Source organism: Eurosta solidaginis, chromosome 5 (assembly GCF_040869045.1).
Source record: "Eurosta solidaginis isolate ZX-2024a chromosome 5, ASM4086904v1, whole genome shotgun sequence".
NCBI classification, from domain to species: Eukaryota; Metazoa; Arthropoda; class Insecta; order Diptera; family Tephritidae; genus Eurosta; species Eurosta solidaginis.
This window is the reverse complement of record NC_090323.1, coordinates 60,243,962-60,269,264: the sequence shown is the minus strand read 5'-3', so window position 1 is coordinate 60,269,264 and position 25,303 is coordinate 60,243,962. Positions and strand designations below refer to the sequence as shown.

The 25,303-nt window shown below is 38.4% G+C and overlaps 1 protein-coding gene across 8 annotated transcripts in view; it reads left to right on the top strand.

The window, feature by feature from the left end:
- The window catches only part of Pi3K68D (phosphatidylinositol-4-phosphate 3-kinase catalytic subunit Pi3K68D), a 212,754-nt gene that overhangs the window by 80,287 nt on the left and 107,164 nt on the right, over positions 1-25,303 (top strand). For 6 of the 8 annotated variants that reach the window (XM_067757294.1, XM_067757289.1, XM_067757291.1 and 3 more), the window contains 2 exons: positions 11,782-13,129; positions 13,199-13,254. In XM_067757294.1, the coding sequence (XP_067613395.1) occupies positions 11,820-13,129; positions 13,199-13,254 (1,366 nt within the window). In that variant the 5' untranslated portion in view covers positions 11,782-11,819. Of the gene's footprint in view, positions 1-10; positions 93-11,781; positions 13,130-13,198; positions 13,255-25,303 lie in introns of all 8 variants that reach the window. The other 2 variants (XM_067757292.1, XM_067757293.1) reach the window with 2 other exon arrangements.

Below are 25,303 nucleotides of genomic sequence, written 5' to 3'. Positions count from 1 at the left end.
ATGTAACCAGTAGCCAACTAAAATTATAATCAATTCAACAAAAGCCCGAAACAACCTGTTTGCGCAAACATCGTTGGAGCACCCTATATAATGTAAGTAAAACAAACAAACATACATATATACCTTAATATGTTGACTTTCAATTTGTTGTAATTGTAAATTAAATCAAGAAAAAGAATACTATGAGTTGTACTCATCATACAGCTAATTGTCAAGAGAATACGCATTCTATATTGATTTAATTTCGCCTAGCCATGTTATTTTCCTATCAGCATATTATTACAAGCATATATATGTAGGCATTTTTGTATATCCAGGTATAAATACCTGAATTGAATTATGAATGTAAAATGAAATATAGGAGAATGAGGATAAGCCTCTTTTTGTGTTTTTTTTTGTAGTTATGATCATTAGTGCCTTGCATTAAATAATTATGAATAAAGAGTAGATCATCTAAAGTAAGTCTTGTGAGTTGATTATGTAGTCGTGGGTGTTGTATTGGATGGGTATGGGAGAGATCGATGCCAACTCTCAATACATTGGTAGGGCAGGGAGCGAGAGTTAATATGGAGGAAAAACAACACCAAACAACCTCCTCTCGCAGGTATGTTCTTTTGCTTAATATCGCATGTACTATTTTCCACGTAGCAAATCCTCCTGTTGTGTCTTGGGTCAGTGATAGCTGACTCTTATATAGAGATTTTATGACTCGCAGAGTTCCGAATTTTTTTGTGTCTGTCTGTTTTTTTTGCTTTGCCAGTTAAGAGAGTCTGTCCGTTTACAAAGCGTAAAAGCTGGATGCATTTTTTTTTGTTTTCTTAATGAATAATTATTTTGTTCGGGTTCATTCAGAGTAGTGCATGAAGTAAATTATATATGCTAATACTAGGGCGGTTCGATAGGAGCAAAAACCTCGGCCTCTCGAGTGACTAAGCCTGGTAATACAAGCATGCACGTCCGCTCCGTCTTCCCCTAGTGTCGTTTCATGACAGCGTTTAGAGGTTGAAGTCTCGGGTGTTAGGGATAACGCAAAAAGTTATCAAATGCGAAACGTACGAACAACGAAAAAGTTACAATTGCCTGCACAGACCTGAACTTTCGAGAGTTTTAAGTCCAAATACGAGGTGGCGAAGAGTGTGCCACTCGACGACCATGTAAATGCCTTTCCACAAATGCTTATCGGCATGCCCCATACAAATTTAGTCCGACCATTGGAAGTAATCAATCTAGACGATTGCTTCTCCATTCATAAATATAATTTAGGCTTCATATTGTTTGGGTCAAATGAGGATAGTGCTGATGAAGTAGTTTGTAGCATAGATTTGGAGGACAATGCAATTAGGGACATACAACAACAAGTCACCGAGTATTTTAGTATATAAAATTTTGGGATTAAACCATTGCCACCAGTCGTAAGCGAAGCTGATAAGAGAGCTGACAGAATTCTTTCGGAAACGACAAAGCAAGTAGGTACTCAGTATGAAACGGGGTTATTATGGAGACATGACAATGTTAAATACGTCGATAGTTATCAGATGGCACTGAGACGGCTAGAAATAATTGAGACAAAAATGGAAAAAGACAAGACACTGTCGGATTGGTATAAAAATAAAATAGCTGAATATATAAACAAATCTTATGCACGAAAATTGTCGGACTCGGAAGCAGCAAAAGTTACACCCCAAGCGTGGTATCTGCCACATTTCGCCTTGTCGAATGTGAACAAAGGCAATAAGCTACACCTAGTATTCGATGCCGCTGCTTCTATTAATGGAGTCTCTTTTAATTCAAGGTTGATGAAGGGTCCTGAAACCTATCAGCCGAAACCCCTTTTGTTTATTTTATTTAAGTTCCGACAAGGTGAAATAGGTGTATGTGCTGATATACACGAAATGTTTCACCGCGTTAAAATCCGTGAAACAGACCAAGAAGCGCAACGCTTTATATGGAGGGATGAAGATACAACTAGGGTACCGGAGGTGTACAGTATGACAGCCATGATATTCGGATCGGCGTGATCACCATGTTCAGCACAATACGTTAAAAATTTTAATGCAAAAAAATTTGAACCTGAGTATCCGAGGGCTGCCCGCGCGGTTATCGATTGTCATTACGTTGACGATTACGTAGATAGCTTCGACACTATAGAAGAGGCGATAGGGGTTTCACGAGCGGTAAAACGAATTAATGCTGCCATTGGATTCGAACTACGTAGGTTTCTATCTAACTCTGCGGATGTCCGCTTAGCTCTTTCAGATGAGTCCTCACCGCAACCATCTACCGATATGATACATTTCTGCGCCAGAGAATCTATGACTGAGAAGGTGCTTGGAATGTACTGGCGTTCCATGGATGCACATTTTGTTTCAAATTACAGTTTTCGAGTGTCCCAATAGATGTTTTGTCTGGAAGCCGACGCCCAACAAAATCAGAGGTTTTAAGTCTTACCATGTCCATATTTGATCCATTTGGCTATCTTTCAAATGTAACGATAACGTAAAAAATTATATTAGAACAGTTATGGCGTTTAAATATAGACTGGAAATCACCTATTCCAGAGCGTATGTATTCAGAGTGGTATGGCTGGTATAAGGATCTAGGCCAGGTCAGGAGTTTAAAAATTGTTACCACGAAAGCTTAACTAAAGCTAAGTAGACTTGCATGTCTTTGTCGATACCAGGTCAGGAGTTTAAAAATCCCTCATTGTTATCACGAAAGCTTTACTAAAGCTAAGTAGACTTGCATGCCTTTGTCGATGCCAGCGAATTTGCATATGTCGCCGTGGGTTATTGGCGTATAGTCATTAATGACGATGTCCATTTAGTATATGTAGCGGGAAAATCACGCTGTAGCACAATTAAAGCCTTGTCTGTACCTAGACTGGAACTCTTAGCCGCAGTACTGGGTGTCCGTTTAAAGGAGTCAATATTGTTACGAATATTAGCAAAACTAAGGGGTGCTGCTATCTCTAAGCCGATGCTAAGCAGTGACGTGAATTCACGTAAATAATTCAATCATTATGTATCTACATAAACGAAACAATAATTGCGTCTACACATATGTACCATGTATGTATACGAGCAGCTAAGAGTCAATGCACAAACACATGCATATATCTTATCTGAGTTGTCACAAGAGAGGGCAATAATTTGTGCAAGTATTACACAAATGAGAAATTATACATCTGTAGTTGTAGCTGAGAAATTTATAACTAAGTAAAATTCTGGAAGCGCCTAGAAGATGCCACGAAGAAATCACATTGTATAAAAGCATCAGCGGTAGAGGCGCTATGGGCAAGCTTCGATTCAGACGCTATCTAGCGAGCAATAGCAGTATTATTTTTGATAGTAGAGTTTCATTTGAGCTATAAATCATAATATATATAAATCAGTTATTAAGCAAGCTATTCGTTGCAAAGTTTGAGTGTTATTGTGAAGTACTTTAATAAAGGCCATTTTGCATTATTAAATATTGGAGTTATTTATTCAACAGTTTAGTGATTCGAACTCAGCAGAAGATTGCAAATAAGAGGATTTGCAGTAAATTCGTTACAATATTAATTGGCCATGAAGTGAAGTCGCAGAACGTAACATTTTGGTCTGACTCCAAGACCGTATTGAGTTGGATCAGATCAGACAGCCGTTGCTATAAACAATTCGTAGGGCACAGAATTGCCGAAATTTTGGACTCATCTGACATTAATCAGTGGCATTGGGTAGCCGGGAAACATAATCCCGCCGACGACGCAACAAGACTACAAGCAAAAGTTTTTGCCAACTCCCGATGGATAAGTGGTCCAAAATTCCTGAAGGAACTTGGCCAGTCTTATCAGACGCCAATGTTGAAAAAGTTTGCGATATAGAAAGACGTTCAAAATATGTAGTGGCGGTCAACTTTGATTCTACAGTAATAGACTTAGATACATTTTCGAACTACTATAAGTTGCTCAGGGTCATGAGTTGGGTAAGGCTAGCCATATTAAAGTTTAAGACTTTTAAAAGGAAAGAAGGGAAGAAAGTGTGTTCGATATCAACTCTCCAGCTTAAAACGAAAGACGTTAATGAAACAGAAATATTTGTCTGTCGTTTTGTTCAGAGTAAAATGTACCCTGATGAAATACGTGATTTGATGAACGGAGAGCATGTTCCGAAAAACAGTTCCTTATATAATCTCACACCAACGATCGATGAAGATGGAGTTTTGAGAAACTCCGGGAGGATTGATAACGCTGAATGCGTACCCATGAATACGAAAAGACCGATTATTTTGCCGAGTAAACATCCAATATCCATCATGATTGCACGATACTACCACGAGAAATATAAACATCAGAACCACTATTCAATAATATGTGCCATTAGGAGAAAGTTCTGGATTTCCAATATACGTCGTATAGTCACTTCCGCTGCGAGGGAGTGCCAGTTGTGTAAAAATCGAAAAGCAGAACCAAAGCCGCCGCTAATGGGACAACTCCCAAGGGATCGCCTCACTGCCTACGTTCGAGTGTTCAGCTATACGGGAGTCGATTTTTTCGGATCGTACTTGGTAGCAGTCGGTCGTCGTCAAGAAAAGAGATAGGGTTGACTTTTTACATGCTTTACAGTGCGGGCAATACATATTGAGTTGGTCAGGGATTTGTTTGCTGACGCTTTTATACTATGCCTAAGAAATTTCATAAACCGGCGAGGAGCACCTCTGAGGATCCGCAGCGACAGGGGCACAAATTTCGTGGAGCTAGTAAGGAGGATTTGGTGTTGGTACAGAAAGGGCTGGTCGAAGAAGGAACACGGCAGGGTATTGAATGGATATTCAATTCACCTGGTGATCCATCGCCGGGAGGGGCATGGGAGCGAATGGTGCGCTGCGTAAAGAACGTACTGTCATTCACGGTTAAGACAAAGGTGCCACAAGTAGATACATTGCAAAGCTTATTAATTGAAGCAGAGAATCTGGTCAATTCCCGACCATTGACTTATCTGGCCTTAGAAAACGACAGTGCGGAGCCCTTGACTCCAAGCCATTTTATTTTGGGTTGTGCAAACGATGTAGATGAACGTATATGCATACGTAAACAAAGGCACATCCTGCAGCAAATGAAACAGACCTTTCGGAAAAGGTGGGTGTTGGAGTATCTTCCGACGCTTACGAGACGGAGCAAATGGTGTCAAAGGGAAAACCAATAAAAGTGGGCGATGTAGTGCTCATCTGCGATGAGAATGAACGTCGAGGAGAATGTAAACGAGGCATCATAGTGGAGATATTTCCAGCACCAGGTGGCCAAGTGCGTTCAGCTGTCGTAAAGACAAGTACGGGAAATTTGCGGAGCCCAGCTTCCAAGTTAGCTGTTTTAGACGTGGTTCGTGAATCTTCGGTAGCCCGTTCGATTCACTGGGGCCGCGATGTTGTCGATAGAACTTAGATTTACATTTTATTATACACTTCTCTATCGATATTTGCTAAGATAGTATACTTTGAAAACTTTGATTATTTTAAAATGGCATCACTATAGTTAGTTTCGTTAATGTATAGAATTTAACGAAGCATCACTTATCATATGTATTCCAAAAATTTAATTTAATTTTATAACGAACGTGCGAAGGAATCAAACGAAGAGTAAGTTTTCTAGTTTTGCCAAAACCTTTTCTTTTATTATACCACATGTTATCTTATAGATATTAAAACTTTGCTGTACACAATATAAACGTGAATAAATGGCATGTTATGATATGCGTTGTTTTACTTTCGTTCGCTCGTTATTCCTGCCGTAACAATTCACTTGATAAACTATTTTCGTTATCTGTTTAATAACAAGCTTAAACTGGGGGTTGCACTATAGGCTTGTATTAAACAGATAACGAAAATAGTTTATCAAGTGAATATTACATAGACAATCCCTATATAACAAGTCGTCGATAACGTTGCTATATCTGTATAGAAAACCAATAAAACTTCGATAACTCGTTAAAAAAAGTTCAAAAACATGCCGATTACAAACCGACACTTGAAAGCCTTAACTGCTCCTATTACCGTTTACTACTCAACTCTGTTTCAGTGGAATTTGTGCAATTTGGTATTACAGATTACAACTCAACCTGCCAAAAAAAAATGTCGGTTGAGTTGTCTAGTCTTACAACTTTTTGTGGCATTACCGTATACAACATTGTGTTGTTGTTGTTGTCAAAGACATCAAAATCTGTCAACTGATTACTAGCAGTTGTCTCATAAAATTTTGCAGTTGTTTGGAAAAAAGGTAACGTTTTACAAGACGGTTCACCACCTAATTTTTAACAAACATTTTCAAAGTTGGTATTAAAAGACACGTTTCGACCTCCGTTTTTAGATTCCGAAATCAAAAATTAAAAATTTCATTTCTGTAATTTCGTTTCGAATTTTCATGTGGTTGTTGTATTTTGCCAGATTTTTTGTACACACCAATGCAGAAAGGTGTTGGACCCAACCAGGGTTATTTTTACAAATCGCAACCGGAGGCCGCCAGCGCAGAAAGGTGTTCTGTGCAAAAAAACTATGGATCGGGCCTCATATTTCGGACCCTCTCGGGGCCATTTTATGGGTTTTTGTAAATATCTTTCGATAGAAATAAAATGTTTAGTTTCCGCTTTAGGATTCTTAAAACGGATGTCGAAACGTGTCTTTTGATACCACCTTTGATCCTTTTTGAAAAAAATTGGACGAGGCACCTTCTTGTAAAACGTTGCCGGAAAAAAATTAAAAAAAAAAAAAATGGAAAACGAGTAATAAACTTCTTTTAAATTCATTTAAACAATCTTTAAAATCAGCAATTTTGTACGCATTTATAAAAAACAAGTTTTCAACCAAAGATTACATTGAATATCTTTTTGATCTTCTGGAGCGACCCGACGTTGGACGAGGCAAGACGCAGTTCGGATGCAGCCAAAATAGGTGGAATTATGCGAACGTGAGTCCCATCGATACTACCCACTACTCCTAGGAATCGTGTTTTAGAGTAAAATGCGGTTTTTGTAGCGCTTTGCTCTGGAGTCATATGGGTTTCAATCCACTTCGCACAATTTTCCTCCTCAACCTCTTTATTAACTGTAGATGTTGTCTAGTCCAACACTAAAGTCATTTCGTCCCTCGAGCAATATTCTTCCTTATTTAACTGAAAATAACTTACAAATCTGCAAAATAACTTCATTAGTAGCTCTTCATTTGTCATTTAAACGTTTTCTTCCTAGGTGCTTGATAGTTCCGAGGGATTGGAATGATCATGCGAATTATTTCCGTTTTCGCGACATGTAAATTTTGTCACCAAAATTTTCGTTGTTATAAAACAAATTTAATATTATTTAATTGATATCCATTTTGCTATTAATAAAAAAATCACTTTTGCAAATTCCACAAATTGATCAGCTGTTCATTTATCTGTCAAATCATCATTTTTTTAGGTTGGCAACATCAATTCAACTTAAATAAGTTGTAATTCGTAATACCAAACAGGAGTTGAGTTGTCTTAAGCTGCAGACATTGGTGCTTTATCGGTAACCTTATAACAGCTGATTCGACCAACTTTATGGGAATCAATGCAATCGATTATTGGTGCCGCTAAGGTCGTAACCCTATCGTAGCCAACCAATTGGTTTTTGGTTTTCCGCCGTAACGATAAACAGCTGATTACGTTAGGGATACGACTACAGTGATACGACAAACGGCACCAATGACTCCGCTTTTAAAGCTTTGGTGCCGTTTGTCGTATCACTGTAGTCGTATCCCTAACGTAACCTCATACGATACAATTGTGATCGATTAATGGTGCCTTAACCTAAAAATCGTTTAAATTTCATAAAAATGAAGAAAACGCAAAAAATTACAAACATATTCAACAAAAAATAAGTCTCTTAGTCACAATGTATCCAAAACAATGAATAAAATCTACAAAAAGTTATTAAATTCACCAACTCAAATATTTTTAGGTTATGGATATAGCTAGAAACCAAAAACCAATTGGTTGGCTACGATACGGTTACGACCTTAGCGTCACGATATGGCACCAATAACACAGTGCTACAAAACAAAAAAAAAGTAAATTCACTCATCAAGTGACCTAGCTTAGATTGTTTATCTAGTCAAGTGTAACACGAAACGGTATTTGAAAAATGCGCTATACCCTAAAATTTTTTTTTATTGCTAAAAACCGTTATTCCATGCATAAAAGTTCCTAGAGGGGCTATCTTTGAACCGATTTCAATTTTCCAACGGTTTCGGAAAGTACTAAAGGTATTCTTAATACATAAACAGCAGATTGTTAGTTTATAAGGTATAAGAAGAAATTTTTCCACTCAAATCTGAAATTTTCGTAAAATTTTTTCGTTTTTTTGAGTTTGACGCCATTTTTTTGGTACAATTCGAAAAACATGCTTTAATTGCAACAAATGTTGTTGTTCTACTATTAATTCTGAGTAAAACTAGACCTTATTTATTGAAAAATGTTAAAAATTGACGAAGTTACAACGCTTTTTCGAAAACAAAAATTTCAACCTTTTTACCACCCGCTGCACAGCAACGTATGGTTGACATGCTTGGTCGACCGGTCGACCGGCCAGCGGTAAAACTGCATGATATCACCTCATGATAGCGACCTTTTCAGCACAACAACAGCAACAAGTGATTCCATTGATGCCAAAGGTATCATTGCCCTAAACGTAACTTTAAAGGTGACTTCTTTTTCGGATGCTAAGCAGATACAAAGTCAATTCATAAGTTTAAAGTTTAAATAAATAAAAATTTTAAGTAAAATAAAGTGTTAAGTGTTTCACTTAAGTAATACTTAATAAGCAACACGACTAGGTTAAGTTGTGTAAAGGTAAGGTATCAAGCGACCTAGCAGACATTGTTTATCTAGTAAAGTGTAATACGTTCTAGGTTTGAATATAAGTCATTACATAATAAGGTAAGATGTGTGATAAACGCAACAACTTTTGTTATGCTTGCGGTTTATTTGTCGATAGACAACATCGCGTAGAGCTGAGAAAAAATAAGGTAGTGATTGAAGCGTTCAACCTTTTTTTCAAATGCTCCTACGTGGAAAGTGCTTGGTTTGAACCCGAGGTTGTATGTTTGACGTGCTCTATGCACATCAAAAAATAGAAATCCGGTAAACATAATGACCTGGGTTTACCATTTGTGGCTCCTATGGCTTGGCATTATCAAACATATCACAAGCCCAATGATTGCTACTTCTGCCAAACAAATATCGATGGTTAGCGCTATAAATCTCGTCACTGCATAAAATATGCTGATGTACTGTCTGTTTCAAAACCAATCCTGAGAGAAAAAGCGGATGAGGCGACTGTGGACAGAAAACCAGAAAGTGTTTCTGAATCCAGCCCTCAATTTTCCAACGAGCGAATTGACCAACCGTATATTCCAACTGGGACAAGAGGGAAGGAACGTCATTTTGTGACCCATCAGGACTTGTGTGATCTTGTGCGGGATTTGAAATTGTCTACAAGGCAAACAGAGAAGTTGGCCTCTCGACTGAAGCAGTGGAATTTTGTAGAAAATGACTTCAAAGTTACACTTGGCCGGGATAAAGACCTAACATCGTTTGAACGAGTTTTCGATACTGATGATACCGACAATAATCTGGTGTATTGCGTTGATGTGGATAAATTGTTCGCCGCACTCGATCACGAGCATTGCCATGTCTATAAAAATTCATTTTTTCAACTCCCATTTGGAATTTTTCCCAGACAATCTTGGTCAATTTAGCGACGAACAAGGAGAACGTTTTCATCAAGAGATATTGACGATTGAAAAACGGTTTGCAGGAAAGAACCAAGTGAGGATGTTAGCTAATTACTGCTGGTCACTTATACGTGAAACTAATGATTCGTTATTTAAACGAAAAAGATCAAGCAAATATTTCTAACTCGAATCTATTTTGAAAAAGTTAAATTTTTCTGTATACAAAGAACAATGGAATCAATAAAAATAATATAATGAGGTGATATCATGCAGTTTTACCCCTGGTCGGTCGACCCGTCGACCAAGCATGTCAACCATACGTTGCTATGCAGTGGGTGGGTGGTAAAAAGGTTGAAATTCTTGTTTTCGAAAAAGCGTTCTAACTTCGTCAATTTTTAACATTTTTCAAAAAAAAAGGTTTAGTTTTACTCAGAATTAACAGTAGAACAATAATATTTGTTGTAATTAAAGCATGTTTTTCGAATTGTACCAAAAAAATGGCGTCAAACTCGAAAAAACGAAATTTTTCTTCTTATACCTTATAAACTAACAAATTGCTGTTTATATATTAAGAATACCATTATTTAACTTTCCGAAACTGTTGGAAAGATTGAAATCGGTTCAAAGATAGCCCCTCTAGGAACTTTTATGTGCAGACAAGCATGGAATAACGGTTTTTAGCAATAAAAAAAAATTTGAAGGTATAGCGCATTTTTCAAATACCGTTTCGTGTTACACTTGACTAGATAAACAATCTTAGCTAGGTCACTTGATGAGTGTATTTTCACTGTAGCACAGTGTAATCGATTACATTGATTCCCATAAAGTTGGTCGAATCAGCTGTTATAAGGTTACCGATACGGTTACCGATAACGCACCAATGTCTGCTGCTTTAAAGTTGAGTTGTTTTAATTAATCGTAATAGGGGCAGTAGTCTATGAAGTGTAAAGCAATTATGATCTACATAATCATATTTACCAGCTGAAATATTTTTTCTTTTATCCCTGTCGTTATCACAGATATTATTATATATCCCTATATCTGAGTATGTGGTTGTTCAGTAATAGTCAGTAATAGCAGAAGTAAGAAGTGCGAGTTAGAGGAGCAAACGACCGAGCGTGTTTTGTGCTTGTGACGTGTACTCGCAAGACTAAGACCTTAGCTCTGAAGAGTGTCACAGCTATCAGATCTGGAAGCAGCAAGAATCATGGGTCCTAGAAAGCTTCTAGTATTTGCCAAGAGGACGGAGTTATTTTTTGACATAGGTCCTTGTTTCTGATAGGTTTCTTCAGTTTCGTCGTTGAGCAAACTTCTAATAACACTATGGACTCATTGAGTCTATAAGTTCTCACGCTTGGCTGGTGCCTAACCATACGTGAACCAGGCTCATCTGAAGTAAGACGTTCCAGCAATAATATTTTTGGAAAATTTAAGTTTCTCTTAGCATAAATGCCGAAATGAATTTTCCGTCCACTGGCTCCAAACAGATAAAAGCAACAACGACTATTATAAAAAGAATCAGTAGGAACTGATTAAAAGCGATTGGGGTTGTTGTTGCTTTTTTTCGTTTGCTTAACAAAGTATAAGCATATTAAGGGCATTCTCTATTACGAAACGAACGTTCGTTTCGCCTCAGAGACGAATCGCTAGTGTATTTGCACTATGTTAAACGATGGTAACGTATCATTTCACAATTGCTTTCGCTTTCTATTTGGCATAAAGTAAGAAACGTAAAGGTCGAACGAAAATCATAGAGAATACCATTGCTAGACGAAATCGTTTAGAGGCGAATCGTTCGTCTCCAGCTGTCGTTCGCAATACAGAATGAAGCCCTAAGATTTTATATAAAATTTGAATTGCATTGCGAAAAGCCACTCTCAAACAAAGAAATTAAATAGCGTTCAATGAAATAAACAAAAAATTAATCTTTGTGTACCTTTTACTAGCTACTTTAAATAAGAAATCAAATAAGCAAATTGTTATTTAATATTCTAACTAATTTTGTAACTTTTGTTTTATATTGAATTTTTATTGTTTATCATTCCAAACTCATAGACATTTATCAGCCAAGCCGCCTTTGAATCACTTTCAAAATGTCGAATCAGTCAGAAATCGATTACGATAAACAATTCCAAGAAGATTTGGCCAAAGCAACCGCATTGAGTTTGGAGCAACAAGCCCTCGATGATTACAGACGTGCAAAAAAGTATGGTAATGCAGCCAATTATTACAATGAACGCGCACAATCACAATCACAATCATTGCAACACTCACATTCAGCACATCAGCGTCAACAATCGAACGAGTCGGCGTTGGCTTTCTATACGCAGCTGCGTACGCGTTACCAGCAAACACGTGAAAACTCAAACGAAACAACGGCAATACCGCCGCCAATACCATCAAATCGTCGTCACTCAGAGGCCAATAATAATGTGTCATTGAATGTGGCCGCTGTAACGGCAGCATCGCGTGAACGCTCTAAAACGCCACCGGCCACACTGCCTGAAAGTGACCTCATTTCCTTTTCGAGCCCTACAGCGAAAGAGGCACAGCCAAATACATTTGAAAAGTTGATAGAAGATTTGCAAAAGTTGCAACCACCAAGCTCACAAACAGCGCTGGTGCCGTTAGGTCCCGTAGCTGCGGCATCAGTAATACCAATGCATGCAGCTGCCGGTTATCGCGGCACACCACCACCACCACCAACTATGCATACACCCACACATAATAATACAATGTATGCAACAGTTGGTACTCTTGGTGGAGCCGTGGGCGGTGTTGCTGGTAATTGTATGCAGTTGGTGCCATTTACACCGTCACCCGCGCAACAACAAAAGGTACCACTTACAGGTGAAGAGTTGCAAAAGCTATATAATATGCCTCTGCAGCAACAGCAACAGGTGCGTTATTATCAACACCAACAACAACAACAGCATATGGCTACCATAATGCCGGCAGGTGGTATTTATCCATCATCACACATTGGTTTCGTGCCACCAATGGGTACCTATACAGCAGCTTCACATGCTGCTAATTTTTCACAAAGTGCGCCATCATCAGCTGCTGCATCAGCCGCTTTTACACCACCACAATTTCCTCCAACCGTTTCACCACATTATGGTTATCAACATGCAGCCGCTACACCTTATTATGCATCATCCCAAATGTCAGGTTCTTCGGCAAGCAGCATCGCAGCAGGTGCCCACGGAACGCAAATACCATTAGCAAAATCGCAATCTGCTGCAGCAGCGATTATTTCAAATGGCAGTAATGGTAGTAGCGCTGGTTCTAGTAGTGCTGTAGCTTTGAGTGTTTCAAACGCTGGCTTACGCCGTCAGACACCCCCTGCTCGTAAATCACAACGTACCGGAAACGATTTAATTGATCTAAGTCAAGAGGATGAGTATGTCATATTGAGTGATTATTATTACTATTTTTAATATTTTCTAATCGCATACTTTTTTTGTTATAGCTCGCGCGTCAGCGTTTTGGAGGCATTCGATCCTTTACTCAATACGGATGAATCGGGTAAGCAATATCATGCTTTCTTTGTAGTATGTTAATGCTCTCCTTGCGATTATTTAGTTCTCTAATATTTATTTGCAAGTTTCTTGTTGTTTTTGCGTATCAAAATTTTTATTTCCGGTTTGTGGCGTGAAATTAGGTAGTGGATTGTATGTTCTAGCTACGGTTAAAAAATTAATTAAACAAATTTATATACAGCCCAATTCTAAACAAAAATTGCGTGCGAGTTTTTTTTCCTTTTCCCATTCCTCGTATTCTATGTTTGGGAGAAAAGTAGGTATTATGAATTTGAGGGTGAAGGAGATTTCTCTGCCATTTCATAGGAGTTTTTTCATTTGTTAAATTAAAGGGAATGCATCAAAATAGTTAAAGGAAATTGGTTCTTTTAAGAAAGAACACTTATTTGTACAAATTTGTGATAAACTATATATGTACATTGGAGTGGTCTTAAAAATTTGTTTTCCGCAAAAAGATGTACCGCCCCGCAATTTATTCCTTTGTATGTAAATAATAAATATCACAACTCCTGGGCAGATTACACCAGCTTAAGGCGTGGCACATTCCCATTGAAAATGCCCAAACCCATTTTTTTAAATTTTCGAGAATAATGCCCGACAAATCTTATAAAAAGTTGTAAATAAGCTGTTTTACTTATATTTTTTGGAAATAGGCGTGGAGCTTCCCAGTTTTCAATCAAGCATTTTGCAACGTTTTGGGAGACCAATTGACGTATCAAGTCAAAATCAGGTACTCATATTTCTCCCACATTGGTTAAGGACCACGCCTATTCTATAAACATTTTTTGTTTTTTTTTTTGTTTTTTTTGTAAATAAAGGGTCATAGGCCAATGTAAAAAATGTGTAATATCTTTGCGAAAAATATCTTCATATCAATCGTATTTTACTTTCAAAATACCATTATAACAAGAAATTTAAGAAACTAAAATATTTAAAATATGTAGGTGTTTCACCACTCCATTATTGGAAGAACAAGTGAACTATTGTGAAGAAAGTCTATATCCTTATTTTTTATAAATATGAATATTTCCAATAAAATCGGTCAAAATACATTTAGTAAACACTCCCTTTTGACAACACTTAGTGTCAAAAATCTGAAACTAAATAAACTATACGACAGCCCTTTACTTCTACTTAATTGGCGCTTAACCGTTTAAACGGTTATATCCGTCCAACTAGGCGCGTCAATCGCTTCTTAACTCCGCCAACTGGCGCCAATGGGTCACACCAAGGGAGTTTAAATCGTTTTCCACCCGGCCTTTCCAGCAGAGTGGGGGCCGCTCTCTACCTCCTAGCAGGGTTTCGATAAAAATATTTTCTGTAATTCGCATAACATGGCCTAGCCAGCGTAGCCGCTGAGTTTTAATTCGCTGGACTATGTTGATGCCTGCGTAAAGCTCGTACAGTTCATAATTAGATATTCGGTACTCGCCATCGCCAACGCATAGAGGTCCGTAAATCGATTGAAAACTTTTCTCTCGAAAATTCCCAGAGCCCCTTCATCTGACTCATGCTTCTACACCATATAGCGTGCCGAGTACGATAAGTGAATTGTAGAGCATGATTTTCGTTTGCGGACGGAGGAATTTACTTTTCAATTGGCTACCTAGTCCGAATTGGCATTTAATGGCAAGAGTAAGTCTTCGTTGGATTTCAGAGCTGATGTTGTTGCTTACGTTAATGCTGGTTCCCAAATAAACGAAGTATTCCTATTTCGAAATTATGGCTGCCAAAAGTAGCGTAGTTTCCAAGAAGTCGCTGCTTGGCCTCTAGCGATATGTTTTAAATGAAACACAACGGCGAAATCTGCCTTTCATAACTCATTTGTACAAAAATATCACGACCTCTGTTTCTCCAGTCTACCAATGACCCAGAGCATTCCCGTGAGAACTGGGTCCGTATGACGTGTTACGATCCGTGATCGAAACGAATTTTTTAAATCACAATATCTCTGAAATGGTTGATTAGATTAATGGCATATTTGAACTTGCAAGATATAGTACTCGTTAGATCCATAACTTATTATAAATTTTAGGAAATGTTTACAGTTGCATAGTTATCGCTTGAGTAAAAATGGTTTTCAGTCACTGATCGTAACACGTAATATGCGCCCTAATCGGGATACGGAGCTAGAAACTCCCTGGATGATGGATAATTTGTGTGAATTGAGGAAGTTGGATCAAAAAGAGAAATAAATACTGTTAAGAATCGACCAGAAGCAAATAATTGTTTTTTTTTTTTAATTAATGGAGAACCACAAAACAGTTTTAACAAAAATGGAAGAAGAAAAATGTTATGTATGAAACGAGATGGCAGCGCCACGACTATAAATTATTTATATATACATCTGGCAGCTGTGTTGCCAGAACATTCTTTATCTTCTTCTTTATTACTTTTTTATCTTTCAATTGATATACTTTTACGCATTAACTTTAAAATGTAACAATGAACTTATTTCATTAATTAAATAAACACATATATAAAAGTGGTGTCAGAAGTGTATTTAAAAATGAGCCTTACACCGGAGGATTTAAAAACAGTGTTGGATGCGCTAGCAGGAGCAATCCGAGGAGCTGTGGAGGAGGCTGCACAGAATGCTGCGGCAAATACAAAGGTAAATCGTTCGTTGTCACACAAACCGCCACCGTTTAGTATTACGGAATACAAAACGGAAGATAAATCCTCAGTACAGGATTATTTCACACGTGTAGATTGGGCATTACAGTTGAGCAAGGTTCCAGAAGCGGAACAGCACAAGTTCGTACGTGTACACATGGGGACAGAGCTTAATACAGCGCTAAAAATTCTTGTTAGCCCAAAAACACTAGACTCGCTCAACTACAGCGAAATAAAAGATATCTTGATTCGCCATTTTGATGGCTGTAGGAATAAGTATGTATAAAGTATCAAGTTCCGGCAAAACAAACAAGAAAAGGGAGAGTTCATTTGCAAGTTCGCACTTCGGTTAAGAGAAGCTGCTGTACACTGTGAGTATAGAGAATTCTTAGATAGAATGCTACTAGAGCAATTGTTGTATGGAGTAGAATCACGAGTTATTTGTAATGAAGTTATTGCAAAGAAACCAAAAAATTTTGCTGAAGCATACGAAATTGCGCATACAATCGAATTAACACAAAACGCCACAACAGACCTAAAGTGCACAGAAGTGACACAAACAAGCGAGCCAACGTTTAAACTGGGATACGCACCAGTTAAAACAAAAAGAAATACAAATTCAAAAAACCCGAAAGGCGAAGAACCGATGCAGAGGGCAAAAGAGAAAGGGTCCAATTGTTACGAATGTGGGGGGCAGCACCTTAGAAAAGACTGCAAATTTAACAATTCCAAATACTTTGCATGTGGAAGAGTGGGCCACATCGCCAAAGTGTGTAAGACCAAATTAGATCAGATTTCAGAGGATGAATGTGAATCAGTTCAAAAACTAAACAGTGTTAATGCATGCAATGCAGTAGATAGAAAAATGGTTCCTATATACATATATAGATGGGAAAAAAATTCAGATGGAATTAGATACGGGTGCACCATGTGCAGTAATGAATTGCAAAACGTTGCGTTCGATTAAACCAAATTTTAGGTTGTTAAAGACATATCGACGATTTACAAGCTATACGGGCCAGAAGGTGAACTGCATTGGACGGGTCGTAGTAACTGCGACAATGGGGAAAACTTCACGACGACTTAATGTGTATGACGCTCAAGGAGATTGTGATACACTTTGCGGCCGAGAATGGACATCGCAATTCGCACGAGAAATATACTTCACTGAACTGTTTTCATCGTCTAACATAATCAATACTATAAATTCAACAGCACCAAAACTATGAATAAACCAACAAACGCGACTGCAACATCTCATTACACGTTTTGAGGACATCTTCAGTACGACAGCTGGGAAGTTGAGTGGGCCACCTGCAAAAGTAAAGCTCAAAGCTGGAGCAACACCAGTTTTCTCCCGAGCGCGCGATGTACCAATGGCGCTGAGAGAGGAGTATGCCCAAGAAATAGAACGTAAAATTCAGTCAGGTTTTTACAAGAGAGTGGAGCATTCAGAATGGGCCTCAACAACACACGTAGTAGCAAAAAGAATGGGGGTATTCGCATTACCGGTAATTATAAGCCCACTGTCAATCCAAAAATTATCATCGACGAACACCCGATTCCAAAAGCAGAAGATTTGTTTAATAAAATGAAAAACGCTACAATATTTTGTCACTTAGATATAACAGATGCATATACGCATTTAACAATTGACGATGAGTTTGCGCATGTATTGACATTAAATACAGTGACGCATGGGTTAATACGACCTACTCGTGCGGTATATGGAGCAGCAAATATTCCAGCTATCTGGCAAAGAAAAATGGAGACTGTGTTACAGGGAGTCCCAAATGTTTTAAATTTTTTTGATGATATCTTGGTGTTTGCTGAAAACTTCGAGCAACTACTGATAATTTTGGAAACGACACTAAATCGCATTAAATCACATGGTTTGCATTTGAACAAGTCAAAGTGTGTCTTTGCGACACCATCGGTGGAGTTCCTTGGCCACCGCATCGACGAACAGGGCATACATAACTCCGAAAAACACATTGAAGCGGTACTAAACGCTCCCAAGCCAACGACTTTCGAAGAGTTACAGCTGTTTTTAAGAAAACCCACGTATTATAGCGCATTTATTCTAGATTTGGCCACAAGTGCACGGCCATTGCGGGATATGCTGAAAAGAGAGAAATTTCACTGGACTAAGGAGGCACACGCAGCGTTTGCCCTATTGAAAGAGACGTTGGTTTCACCTCAAGTGTTGATGCCATACGACCCAACACTACCTGTACTACTGGCAACAGACGCGAGTCCAACAGGAAGGGAGCCGTGCTTTCACACCGTTTAGAGAACGGGACCGAACGACCAATTGCATACGCAAGTCGAACATTGAATGCTACAGAACAACGCTATCCACAGATTGACAAAGAGGCATTGGCAATTGTGTGGGCGGTTCAGAAATTTTTCAAATATTTATACGCGCGTCATTGGACACTAATCACCGATCATAAGCCATTGTCAGAAATATTACAACCTGACAAATCGCTTCCAGTATTATGCATAAGTAGAATGGCGAACTACGCAGACTTTTTAAGCAGATTTGATTTCGAGGTAGTGTACAAGAGCTCAAAGGCGAACGCGAATGCCGACTATCTTCCACGCGCCCACTTTCAGTCACCGAAATCATTACAAATTAAGCAGTTGCAACAGACAGCCATGACGAATCTAGACGAATATGATGAGTTCGACCACTTCATGATTCGCCAAATCAACCAATTACCACTAAGTTCAGAACACATAGCAAGAGAGAGTCCAGAAAAGATGAACGAATGGGTAAAATAATAAAACTACTGGAAAGTGGCCAGTGCTTGAAAAGGGCAGGGTACAAATCCCCAGAAGTCAATTATAAGTTGTCCTCCGGATGTTTGACGTTCGAACATCGTGTTGTTATTCCACCAAAATACCGAAACAAACTGCTTGACAATTTACACACGGGGCATTTAGGAATTGTTAAGATGAAAGGGATTGCTCTCTCATTCATATACTGGCCTGGCATAGACAATGAAATCGAGAATATTGCGAACCAATGTGATGCATGTGGAAGACAAGCAAACAAACCGGCAAAAAGTGAGGATCATCATTGGGAATACCCCAAAGGACCATGGGAACGTATTCATATCGACTATGCGGGACCTTTCGAGGGAGCGATGTTGCTGGTAATCTCGGACGCATACAGTAAGTGGTTAGAAGTGAGAGTTACTAAATCTATAACAGCAACGGCGACAATTGCGTTGTTGGACGAAGTGTTTGCGGCTTACGGCGTGCCGCTAACTGTCGTTTCTGATAATGGAACAAATTTCACTTCTGCAGAATTTAACAACTTTCTGACAGCAGTTGGTGTTAAATATCACAATTATTAAGCGCCGTATCACCCAGCAACTAACGGACAAGCAGAGCGTAGCGTAAAAACAGTCAAGAAAGCATTGAAAGCGATGGGTACTACGAGTAGTTCATTAAAGACAAATTTGAATGAATTTTTGAGGCAATACAAAAACGCACCGCATGCAACCACAGGGTCATCACCAGCACTACTATTTATGGGGTGACAGTTGCGCACAAGGTTGAATCTGATTCGACCAGAGGAAATTTCAAAGAAGGTAGAAGAGAAGCAATACGTAAAGTCCAAGAAAACTATTAGAGAGTTTGAACCAATTCAAAATGTTTACTTTTTGTCTGGAAATCCACGAATTTGTAAGTGGCTCAGGGGAACCATAAACGCACGTCTAGGTGATCTGCACTATGAAATACTCTTCAATGGGAAAAGTGTAAAACGGCATGTGGACCAAATACGCAAAGCACCGGTTGGACCTGATAAAACAGCTCGGGAAGTTGATTATTACAAGGCGAGGCTGTCAACCGAAGACAACACTAATGAAACCGAAGCATCAGCTGAAGTAGATAGCACTGAAGCAATAACGCAACCGGTGGTTACTGAAACGGCGCAAAACGAATCGTGGGGATCGGAAGATTTTGAAGGCTTTGCTTCGGCCAATAGTACAATAGCGCATAATCCTACATCGACACCGTATACAACACCCGAAACAAGTAGGATACCTCAAATTCCACGGAGATCAACCCGACAGAGAAGGGCACCTGTCGGATACTTACCTTAGCCCTTGCAGAGGAGGGAAACATGTTATGTATGAAACGAGATGGCAGCGCCACGACAATAAATTATTTATATATACATCTGGCAGCTGTGTTGCCAGAACATTCTTTATCTTCTCCTTTATTACTTTTTTATCTTTCAATTGATATACTTTTACGCATTAACTTTTAAATGTAACAATTAACTTATTTCATTAATTAAATAAACACTCATATAAAAAAAGAAAGGTTGTCTAAGTTCGGATGTAAACGAATACTCAGCTAGAGATCTATCGCACAGTTCTTTTAGTTCAGTTTCTTGGCCCTAAGTATTATCGAAAGAGGGGTGTTTATTTAATGATTTTGAGTATTTTATAAGAAGTATTCCTCTTTGTACAGGAGATAAGTGTAAAGGGTTTCGCCCACATTTAAAAATGTTTAAGTTACGTCAATCGGTCTTCGAGTTATGGCTCCAGAAACCGTAGCCAATGCATGATCAAATAAGAGGAGGTGCCACGCCCGTTTCAAAAAATTGTTGTCATTCATTTAATTAGTATAAATACACTTTAGAAGAGAAATCGCGTATTAACAACTTTTTATAAGGTTTTGTCGGGCATGGCGCTCGAAAATAACAAAAAACCCGATCCTGGGCATTTTCAATGGAAATGTGCCACGCCTTAAACTTAAGTTATCTGCCCAAGAGCTTGGAAATTAATTACCTATATGCAAAGGAATAATTTGAGGGCGGTACCGTTTTTTTTTAACTTTTATTTTTTCATACAAAATATGTCCAGTCACTGTAATACAACAACCACAATATTCTTTATTTTAAGTCGAAAAGTATATCATAAGCAACGGAAGAGCTCTTGGTATATTTGATGCAGGGCGCCTCAGTCGCTTCTGGTGCCATCCTGTCTGAAACCTCGTTTACTTTCGAACGGCTCGAAGAGGTCCTTCCCAATTGTGACTGAGCTAATGGTGTTGCTCAACGTCATTATGCACAGCCGTATAAGTTTTGCATGGAACCAAACTCAAACATAGTGGCAACTAGGAAACTCCTTTCTGTGCTGCCCCAATACGGCTTTAAAATAGACGAAGAGTTGATGTGTGTCAATTCTCTTATCGCGGTGCTTTGCAAGATTTCGCGCGTAGTACAATTCTGATCAATGGTAGATTAACTAAGGACAAGAGGAGTATCAATGATGCAATATATATAAATCACGTCTGGCTTTTCCTGATCGCACGAGTTCCGTGATAGGGACGCGAAAGTGATAAACTGCGTCCACATTGCTTCCTTTCGAGTAATACACAACTGATGGATTGTGTAACCCATGGTATTATATTCGCCTTTTACGATCGGTATACCTACCGCGCGTACAACCCGCAGGGGATCTTCATTATGAACAGTAAAAAAATCCGAACGAATGTTCACTGCCTAAAAATTGTTTCCTTTTTTCTCAGATCAGGTATCGGCATAACACTGCTTGCCGAGCAGGCTGTGAGTGTCTCACATATGCACGATTGCCAAATAACACAACCCAGACAAATAGCAAACAAACCACCCTGCGGGCAAGACCGTTAAATATTTGTGCGCTTATGTATTAAAATACCTGCGTAATGATAAATCAATTTGAACAAACTTACCACTACTACACTCGCTTCACAGTTCCTTCACATCTGATCATACTCCTGAACTTGTATGTAGGTGTAATACACGCATTCACAAACCGGATTGTTTGCATATATCAGAATGCTGACCCTATCCTAGATAACACGAAATTGTAAGCTTTCGAAAATCCCTTTTAGTTAGTTGAAAAAAAAAAAAACAATCAAAGGTCGCAAATAACAGAGTTGCTAAAAAAGAATAACATATCTGTGAATTATTTATGCGCTGGCGTAAATACGGCATGCGTAAATAATAGAAACGAAAAGGAAAGAAAAGAAGAGGAAAAAGTAAAGGTAAAGGAAAGAAAGAGACGACGAGTTATAGAATTGTTATCGACGGGTTAGGGACGTATTCTAATGTTCCTTATGATCGGCGTGTTATCAGCTAGTTATAGACGATTTAGATCATTAAAGGATTAGAGTTTCTTGTCGATAGCGGTAGCAAACGTTATTAAAATGTAATCGATGTGTTATCGGAATAATATCAATCTGTTATGGAAAAAATATGGATTTGTTATCGTTAACTTTTCGATAACAAATCGATAATTTTTTGACAAATTTGGGATACCAAATCCATAAATTTTCGATAAGGAGTCGATTGTTTTTCGATAACAAATTGATATTTTATCGATAACAAATCGAAATTTTTCAACAACAAATCGACTTTATTTTCGTTAAAAAATCGATAATTTTTCGACAAAAAATCGATAGCCAAGAACGTCAATAATTCACAATTAATAACAAGCCAATAACTACGATAAAAACCAATTATATGCCGTTAAAAATCCGATAATATAACAGTTCGATTATTTTTCGTATTCGTCAATGATTTTTTTCCGAATCCTGCTAAATGATTCCAAAATAGTCGCTAACATATTACCGTAATTATTTGAAAATGGCTTCAGAATGCTCCCAAGATGATTCCATAACGATTTTAAATTAGTCCCGAAATGATGCCGAAACAGTCCCAAAATGGTCCCGAAAAATTGGTACAAATAATCTCCAAACGGAACATATTCTCAAATTTATTACGCGAACATTCAAAAAGTAATCCTGAATCGATCTCAAATCATTCCAGAAATTACCTAAAATGGATTCGGGAATCAGTCCTTGCTTGACTCTAAAAGGATACGATCATGTTTTTACGGTTTACATTTAACCCTAGGACTTATACCCAAGTACAGGTGTGGCCAGTACTACTTTGGGGTGATGTAGCTCCTAAATCGCTAAAGATATTGACTTGAAATTTTTGATTTACGAAGTAAATCTACGTCGATTGGTGTATTATTTGTCATGTTAGGTCAATGTATTGATGAGATATAAGCTTTCAAAGTTGACACCTACGCCTTCTTATACCCGGGTACAGGTGTGGCCAGTAGCTTTTTTTCTCGCTTTTTCTCATTTTTTGAAGGAAAAAATTTTTATTTATTATTTTCTTTATAAAATATTATTTTATTGATTATTTCTTATAACTAAATATGCAAACAAATTTAAATTACTCAATTGTCTTCATTATTTTCACAAATATTACATGTAAATGTATTTGAAGAATGCTGTATGCATATTGGGCACTGACATATTCTGCACATGTTACGCGTTCGTCTTCTGTGTTGTTCATGGATGTAGCAGAGAAAACAGCTTCCAACCTGATGTTTCTTTGGTTTTGCACCAGCAGCTGCAGACGTTGATGGCCTATTGTCAGCACTTCCTTGCAAGGCCGTACTTATGAAACTCGCAACTGCAATTTTTGAGTTGAAGTTCCGCATCACTTGCTGATTCACCGACCGCTCTTCAATTATGGGCATAGACAGTTCCTTGGCGAGCTGGCGAAGAAATCTCTTACGCTTCGCATTGGTGCATCTGATAAGGGATTATTCTCATAATATATGATTTACGCTGCCAATGCCGTCAAATCAATCATATTGAAGAATAGGGACAACGGCCAACGCTTTGTCATCCTTTGGAAAGTATATTCTCCAAGCAATTGGTCCATCACGTCCACTCCTCCTTTTGTCTTGTTATAAAACTCGATCATTTCTGGTTTGCCGCTTTCGCCAATGTGATCATCGTCATGCATTGATGATAGTAATATAACTGCCTTGTTGTTTTTCGGCACATAGGAGCAAATGGATATGTTGGGCCTAAAACCGAATGTACTTGACCTCTCTGCACGATCTTTGTGTGCCAACATCTCCTTTGGTATGTAGGGCTTATTTTTCCGCAGAGTTCCAACTGCCGTCAAATTCATGGATGACAAGCTTTCCAGTAGATTTAGGGATGTAAAAAAATTGTCCATCGTTATATTTCGGCCGGTTCCATGAAAGCGGCTTACTAAATCCTTGACCACGCGTTCACCCTGGTTAGTTTCCCATCCCGTAGGTGCTTGGCCAGTATATATTTGTCCATGCAGTGGATATGCGGTTTTGGCATCACATACCTACCACACTTTGATGCCATATTTTGCCGGTTTCGATGGGATGTATTCCGTGAAACGTGTGCGGCCACGATATGGAAAGATCTGCTCGTCTACCGTTAGATATTCACTTGGCTTATATGACTGCTCAAAGCTGTAGTTCATCATCGTCCACAGCTCGGATATTGGTGCAGCTTTGTCAGTTACCAGACGTTGTGCCCGTGTGTTGCATCGTCAAACCTTATAAACCGCAGTATGGCCTGAAAGCGGTTAATGCCGATTGATGCACGATATAATGGACATTTTTCCACCGACCACAAGTCCGGCGCACATTCGGCATTGCTGCGGTTAGGGCCAGTCTTAATAAGCACTCCAATGAACGCATGCATTTCGCTCAAAGTAACCTTCTTCCATGTTTTTGGTTCCGCTCTGAATGTTTTGCGTTTAATTCCGCATATGTAGCTTCTGCTTTTTTGTTGGTGTAGCGTACTATAATATCCACCATTTCCGGAGTCATAAAACATTTATATGTATTGACTATTGACATCATAGTAGTTGATCTTGCGGGCCCACTTCGGTGTCGCAAAATATTTTGTTGCCTAGTTTGGCGTGCAAGTCGTGGCTGTGAGCTCCATATGGTACTATCACGTGCTACGAATTCAGCTGCACGCAAATTAATCTCCTAAGAATCATCTTCAGCATCGGATTCATTGTCAGATTCTTCGTAATCAGCCTCATCTACCTGGGCATTGTCAGTTGTGTAATCAGGGTATTGTACATCCGATTCAACCACGCCATCTGCTACTGCTACTTGTTCGCTTTCATCCCCTTCAGGGTCGGAAAATAATTCATCATCTGAGATTTCGTCAAACAGGTTTTGTATGTACTGCTCTTTTTCAGCGTCAGATAATCTATATAAAAATAATTAATTTTTATTCCATTTATGAAATTATATTTGAGTTATTTGTATTTACCTCATATATTGATGCGAAGACAAATATTCCATGTTACTTCTGCTATCCATGTTGTAATATTTTAAATTTTTTCTGACTTGTTATTTTCACAAATATAAATCAGCTTCACACTTCAAAAGAACGCTTTACAATGAATATAAAGTCGCAAAACTGCCGTTTATATAGCTGCAACCCTTAAGTTTCTGGAAGCATTTCAAATGTTGTTTGTCAGCAAATTCTAGCAAGGGTACAATATAATGTCTTCTTCTAAATAATTAAGAGTGCGCGAAAAAGGT